The 7,467-nt window shown below is 48.7% G+C and overlaps 1 protein-coding gene across 2 annotated transcripts in view; it reads left to right on the top strand.

Annotated features, from left to right (window-relative positions):
• Nucleotides 1–2,129: 2,129 nt before the first annotated feature.
• Nucleotides 2,130–7,467, top strand: part of QPCTL (glutaminyl-peptide cyclotransferase like) — a 6,610-nt gene continuing 1,272 nt past the window's right edge. Inside the window, exons 1-5 of one of the 2 annotated variants that reach the window (XM_072431149.1) lie at nt 2,130–2,356; nt 4,141–4,281; nt 5,942–6,229; nt 6,613–6,768; nt 7,216–7,315. In XM_072431149.1, coding sequence (XP_072287250.1) covers nt 2,189–2,356; nt 4,141–4,281; nt 5,942–6,229; nt 6,613–6,768; nt 7,216–7,315 — 853 coding nt within the window. In that variant the 5' untranslated portion in view covers nt 2,130–2,188. Of the gene's footprint in view, nt 2,357–2,527; nt 2,636–4,140; nt 4,282–5,941; nt 6,230–6,612; nt 6,769–7,215; nt 7,316–7,467 lie in introns of those variants that run through there. The other variant, XM_072431150.1, reaches the window with a different exon arrangement.

The following is a 7,467-nucleotide window of genomic DNA, read 5'->3' as shown; positions in this document are numbered from 1 at the left end:
CACACGCGTCACATCCCACACACACATCACATCGCACACACGTCACATCGCACACGCGTAACATCCCACACACATCCCATCGCACATGCGTTACATCGCACATCGCACACCCGTCACATCCCACACACATCCCTTCGCACACGCGTTACATCGCACACACATCACATCGCACACGCGTCACATCGCACACTCGTTACATCGCACACACATCGCACACATATCACATTGCACACCCGTCACATCGAAGACCTGTTACATCGCACACACGTCACATCGCACACGCGTTACATCACACATCGCACACCCGTCACATAGCACACCCGTTACATTGTACATGTATCCATCCAACTGGAACAATCCAATTGAAAATAAATCCGGAAAGCTCTCAGCTGATCACTTCATACGTTCGTTAATTGCCTGCAGTAATGTCTGGGATCGATATATTTGTTTGTGATGGATTGGTTGGTGGGGTCAGATGATTTTTTTGGTAATTGCTTGTACTGTGTGGGGACTGATGACAAATAAGGTTCCTACAGATGGCGCTGGTGAGGCAGCTGGACGGTGGGCCAGCACTGCAGTGGAGGTCAGGATGGCTCTGTGTCTTTTTATATTTTGGAGTTAGTAATTAAGCTGTGCTGCCCCAAGGATGCCCCTCCCTGGGGGCAGTGTTGTAATTTGCCCCCATTCTATAATGAGACAGCTTGGTTTGCTGGGTCTATGAAGGACCTATGTGCCAGATTTGATGGATTGAATTCATGTAGTGAATCCCATGAGGTGCCATCGGAAACCGAATCCCCGGCTCATTGTAGATTTTTTGAACCTGGGGAGGGGAATGTCTGGCACTGAGGGGAGCAGCTCAGCTTTTGTGGTTTTATTACATTCTATGCCACCTAGAAAGGGGAGGAGTTACCCAGTGACCAATCTGGTTTCATATATTCTCTGGAATGTGAGTGGTTGCTAATAATATGATGGAATCTGATTGGTTGTTTAACAATTATTCCTCTGTGAGATCATTACAAAGCACAAGGGGGCGCTCTTTGCATCTGGAGGAAAAGAAGTTTAAGCTCCGGATAAGGAAGGGATTCTTCACTGTAAGGGCTGTGAAAATGTGGAATCGGCTCCCTCAGGAAATAGTTTCAGTAACTACTATAGATTGCTTTAAGAAAAAGCTGGATGATTTCTAGAAGCACAGAATATAACTGGGGATTAAGGATTTATAGATAACAGAGACTGCTGATCCAGGGAACATCCGATTGTCTCATGGAATCAGGAAGGAGTTTTTTCCCCTGTACCTCAGGTATATAAGGCTTTATTTGCCTTCCTCTGGATCCAATATGTCCATAGGGTTGATCTGGGATGTTTATTTCCCCAGTGATTTGACCTGATGGATTTTACCAGCCTGACTATATAATGGCCACGGTCAGCTATGAAGAAGCTGAGTAAATCTGTCCTATTCATAAATCCAAACTTTAATATGGCCACCCAGTGGTCTCCATGTCTCTCTTGGTGGGTCCAGACAGGAAGTGGGTGAAATTCCCTCACTGGGGACACTGAAAACAAAGTAAAAGCTTATGGTTGGAGTTTTTTGGTGGTGGATTCCCTGGGAATGTGTCTTCCATATCCACCAATAGGAACAAACTATACAACTGCTGTAAATCACAATAATTGTAGCACCCTTTTTAGCGTGTCCTCTTTCAGAAGTATCTTTAGTTGGGGTATGGAACTCCTCCAGGGTAATAGAAAGGGTTGGGGGGCAATGGCACAATAATCTTCTCTAGAGTGTGAATGATAACAGAATCCTTCATCACTGGATCTGCCTTCCAATCAATGACTGTGAAGGGCTAAGGTCTATAGAAAAACTATTTACCCAGTCTGCTTCCCCAGGGGATGACAGGTCTACTTTATGTTGGGAACTGTAGTGACACGTGATTGGTGCCAATTCTTTTTCCCTTTTCTAAGATGGCCGCAACTGTCTCACAGCAACCACCGGCGGCCTGACAACCAATCACTAAAGGGGCAAAGTATGCTGAGCTGTCAGAAATACGCCCCGCCCCCCAGCTATGATTGGAGGCATCGCCTCTGTTTACATCCTTCGTTATTCCATTGGGCCTCTCTGTGGAGGGCGGAGCTTAGTCCCCGGTCCCGGGATTTCATTGGCCTTTTTCAACAGTCATGTTTCTCTTCCCCGATGTCGCCGCACCGAGCTGCTCGCAATACCCGGACAACCAGCAGTGGTCCGAACTCCCGAGTACCAGGGCTGCTGGTGTTGGTTGCAGGGGTGCTAGTAGGTGCTGTTATATTGTTCTGGGAGAACCCGAAAGAAGGCGGGGCGATAGAGATCCCGAGAACAAAAGAGGTGAGGGCTATTGGGGTGTGGGAGGAGCACGTGTGAGGGCTTTAGGGGTGTGGGAGGAGCACGTGTGAGGGCTATGGGGGTGTGAGGGACACTTGTGAGGGCTATGGGGGTGTGGGAGGGGCACGTGCGAGGCTGTCCCATCAGATAATCCTACTCTCGGAATGCGTACTACCAGCTGATTGGGCGTGTACAATGACGTCACAGGCAGCTGTTTCTGTCTGCGCGCGCATCTTTTGGTTCCCACATGTTCAGTTGTTAATTGTCTCTGTTCCAGAGAAGGTAAGTGTCCAGCTATGTGTAACAGGCACCCCATCAGATAATCCTACCAGTCGCCCAGTCCCTCGCAGCGTCTGCAGATTTGGCCCCAGGTGGCAGTGAGGGGATGGCATGGTATGAGCCATGGGATGCCATGGTATGAGGAAGAGGTAACCGCAGTGCCACCTCACCGCCAGTCTGAACGCAGCATTAAAGTTTGGTGAGCGGGTATATTTATATTTGAGGCACCACAGCACAAGGACGATTGGCAGCACCCTAATGCTCAATGCTATGGAAGTGGCCCTCGGGGGGCCCTAATATGCAATCTCCATTTGGGGACCCTGGTTTTGAAATAGCCAATCACTACAATGTTTATTTTATATAGAAGGTAGATAAACCATTTTGTTTTATTTAGTTTTTTTAAAACACAAAAAGGCAAATCCCCCGTTCTGTCATTAGTGCCGCGGGGGTAAAGTGTGAATGTGGGCGCAGAGCGTCCTGGGATACGCACGCCATGAGAGAGAACGGACATGTGCACAATGTGGTGACTCCCCCATGCATTTACATTGTAAGATCTGATTATTGGATGATATTTAGGTTACATTTTCAGGGTTAGAAGATAACACAATGTAACCATGGAGGAAAGACGCTCATATAAATCAATGGGTGCCACCCGGCCGCTGGAGGAAAACCATCCAACAACAAATCCTGAGGGGTGACGGACTAAATGTGGACCTCCGCTTCCTGAATCAGTGCTTGCCAACCTTTTCGAACTGAAAGACCACTAAAGTTACCGGCCCTGAACCCCCCCAGAGTGCCCTCTCTTCCATCGCAGATCTATGCCAGAGACACGACCCACCCGCCACCCTGAGCCTGCCATCCGTATGGGAGACATGGTCCGCGGCTCTTGACGGTGTGCCCCCCGCAGGTGGGGTCCTTCACCGGTCAGCTGCAGACCACCAAAATTTTCTCCACCAGTTGGTGACCGCTATCCTAAATGACCATCTTTTACCTCTGTGCCTTGTTTTTCTGCCCCACGCATCACTGGGTCCCAGCCATCCCAGAGCCCCACCCATCACTGGGTCCCAGCCATCCCAGAGCCCCACCCATCACTGGGTCCCGCCATCCCAGAGCCCCACCCATCACTGGGTCCCAGCCATCCCAGAGCCCCACCCATCACTGGGTCCCACCTGTCTGAGAGCCCACACATCACTGGGCCTTACCCATCCCAAAGCCCCACCCATCACATATTACATGATGGGGGCACTGGGGGTGAATGTGTGTATTACATGGTGGGGGGCCACTGGTGGTGAATGTACAAGTTACATGGTGGGGGGGGCACTGGTGGTGAATGTGTTTATTACATGGTGTGGGGGCACTGGGTGAATGTATGTATTACATGGTGGGGGAGGGGCAGTGGGGGGTGGATATACATATTATTGGTGGGCGGGGCATGTACATTTTTTGCTGGCCTATGATTGGTGATGGGTGGATGAAGCAGCTTAAACTTTGATTGGCTCTCTCCTCAGATAAAGCATAGATCTCTTCCATCCAATCACATCCGTCAGCTGATCTCAGAGGTTGATATTGACCGATTGTGGTCGTCCTTCATCCGTCCAATGTTGATTGAAAGAAGTCCAGGGAGTCCTGGGAACCGTCTGGTGAGAGAGGTGAGGCCAGTTATACGGCGACCCTTCATGGGGCACAGCGGGGTACAAAGACCATGGGGTGCAGAGCCGAATTCAGTCTTACTGGATATTGGGTTATGGACCTTGTGAGAGGTTTGTGGCCCCTAAGATTATACATGTATGTGGTGTGTTGGCAATCGGCATGTCAAAAGTCAGTGTGTCGGTGGTTGGCGTGTCATGGGCAGCCAAGTGGCAAATGACATTTAATATAGAGAAATGTAAAGTTATACACTTGGGGGTAACAACATGCATGCTTCATACTGTCTAGGGGGAATACATTTGGGGGGTCAGAAATGGAGACGGATCTGGGGGTTCTGGTAGATCATAGACTTAATAACAGCATGCAATGCCAAGCTGCAATATATAAAGCTAGTAAAGTACTTTCTTGTAATAAAAGAGGAATAGACTGCAGAGATGGAGACATAATCCTGTACAAAGCATTGGTCACACCACATCTGGAATATGCAGTCCAGGTTTGGGCACCAGTTCACAAAAAGGACATTGTGGGATTGGAGAGAGTGCAGAGAAGGACAACTAAACTAATAAAAGGAATGGAGGAGCTCCGCTATGAGGAGAGATTAGCTGAACTGAATCTATTCTCCCTTGAGAAGAGACGTATAAGGGAGGATATGATCACCCTGTATAAATATATAAACTGTCCATATAGAGAACTCTCTTCCCTATTATTCACTGTAAGGTCATTACAAAGCACAAGGGGGCGCTCTTTGTGTCTGGAGGAAAAGAAGTTTAAGCTCCGGATAAGGAAGGGATTCTTCACTGTAAGGGCTGTGATAATGTGGAATCGGCTCCCTCAGGAAGGAGTTTCAGCAACTCCTATAGATTGCTTTAAGAAAAAGCTGGATGATTTCTAGAAGCACAGAATATAACTGGGGATTAAGGATTTATAGATAACAGAGACTGCTGATCCAGGGAACATCCGATTGCCTCATGGAATCAGGAAGGAAATTTTTCCCCTGTTGAAGCAAATTGTACCCGGGGTTTTTTTTTGCCTTCCTCTGGACCAACTATTATTATTATAACACAGTATTTATATAGCGCCATCATATTACGCAGCGCTGTAAAAAGTCGATAGTCATGTGACTAACTGTCCCTCAAAGGAGCTCACAATCTAATGTCCCTACCATAGTCATAAACCATTAATGTAGTCTAAGGTCAATTTTGAGGGGAAGCCGATTAACCTAATGGCATGTTGGGAGGAAACCCACGCAAACTTGGGGAGAACCTGCAGTCAGTGATTGACATGTTGGTGCACGTGGTATGTTGGTGAATGGCGTGTCAGTTATTGGTGTGACCGTATATGTGGTGTGTCAGTGGTTGGCTTGTTGGTTCATGTGGTATGTTGGTGATTAGCATGTTGTTGCACGCGGTGTGTTGGTAATTGGCGTTTTGGTGATAGGTGTGTCGGTACACATGGTATGTCAGTGGTTGTACCGATTGTTGTGACAGTACATGTGGTGTGTTTGTGATTGGTGTGACAGTACATGTGGTGTGTCTGTGATTGGTGTGACAGTACCTGTGGTGTGCCTGTGATTGGCTTGTCGGTGCACGTGGTGTGATCAGCATGCGTCTCTGTGTGTTGGGTCCCGGTTGTGCTCACTGATGCTCTTTTTTGCTCTTCCAGCTCATTTCCAGCCACTTGCGCTCTTTGTCGGCTGGGTGGTCGGTGGAACTTGATGAGTTTGATGCGGTGACCCCACGGGGGGCGCTGTCTTTTGGGAGCATTGTAGCAACATTGGACCCCTCCGCTCAGCACCGCGTGGTCTTCGCTTGTCATCTAGACTCTAAGTGGTTCCCCTCAGATCGCAGTGGGCGTGTCTTTGTTGGAGCCACGGATTCAGCGGTGCCCTGCGCACTGATCCTGGAGGCTGTTACGGCACTGAATAGCCGCCTTCAGGAGCACAAGAAAAAGGTGAGACGTGGCTGCTGATCCCGCACCATTCATCTACCAATCAGATCTCTCATTCCCTTCCCTTCCAAGAGAATTCTGTTCAGCCAGTCTTGTGATTCACCAACCTGGTGGATGTGTGATTTCTAGCTTCCTGCTCATCGGTGGCTCTGGGTGCTGGTAAGCTGAATATAGCCGTGTCCCCACCTGACTTTGCAGCATCATGGCTGAACAGAATGACAAAATCCTTAGTGCTTTTTTTCATAGATTGTAAGCTCCCAGGTCAGGCTCCTCCCCCTCTTGTATATGTATAACGTGACCTGTTATTGTCTCTCTGTACAGCGCTACTGAATATGAAGGTGCTATTAATGTGAAGATTTCTGCTTTAATATTTCTCCTATTTCCAGGGTTCTCCGGTCACCCTGCAGCTTTTTTTCCTGGATGGTGAGGAGGCGTTTGGGCAATGGTCAGAGACAGACTCTCTGTATGGGGCGCGGCATTTGGCGGGGCGCCTTGGGAAAGAGCCAATCAAAGGAGGAGGCAAGACCCAGCTGGACGCCATTGTAAGTGGATAGCCCAAAGTTTAACCCCCCCCCCCCACACACACACACACACACACACACACAATCTTGGAGGTCCCCATGTGAAGGGTGCTAGTAATCTTCCATCATATAAAGACATTGTAGACAATTGTGCTCCCCCAGCCTTGTGGTCACAGTTTGGTGGGGACCCTTTTCTGTTCCCTTTTTGACTATGATTGGCCGTGGGATGGGGAGGGACAACTTGATTATAGTGAGGGGAGTCAGGTGGACAGGGATCAATAAAGTGACACACAGAGGAGACGTCAGGTCATTTCCTGTTGTGGCCCCGTGTACAGATCTGGTGTTCAGATGAAGGATGCAGAGAGACTGATGGCTTTTCCTGCCAATCGTTGTCTTGTCAGAACATTTCGGCTCCTCGTGATTTGGTTGCAGTGATATTTTATTCTCATTCGTCCTTCCTTCTCTTAGGATCTTTTTGTTCTTCTCGATTTGCTGGGAGCCCCAGATCCTCTGATTCTGAACCACTTCCAGGAGACCCGCAGCCACTTCCTGAGGCTTCATTCTTTGGGTAAGGAGCCACACAAGTCGGACCCCATTCCTGCAGTGCCAGATGTTGGGGAGGAAATCTCCTTTAATGTGCTAAAACATGGGGCACCAGGAAGTGACAAGTGGAGGGGCACCGGACAGTGGGAAATACGGAGACAATGGAAAAAAAGGATG

The sequence above is a fragment of the Pyxicephalus adspersus genome, chromosome Z (genome assembly GCF_032062135.1).
Source record: "Pyxicephalus adspersus chromosome Z, UCB_Pads_2.0, whole genome shotgun sequence".
NCBI lineage: Eukaryota > Metazoa > Chordata > Amphibia > Anura > Pyxicephalidae > Pyxicephalus > Pyxicephalus adspersus.
The sequence above is the reverse complement of the archived record's forward strand: the minus strand, read 5'-3'. Positions and strand labels throughout refer to the sequence as shown.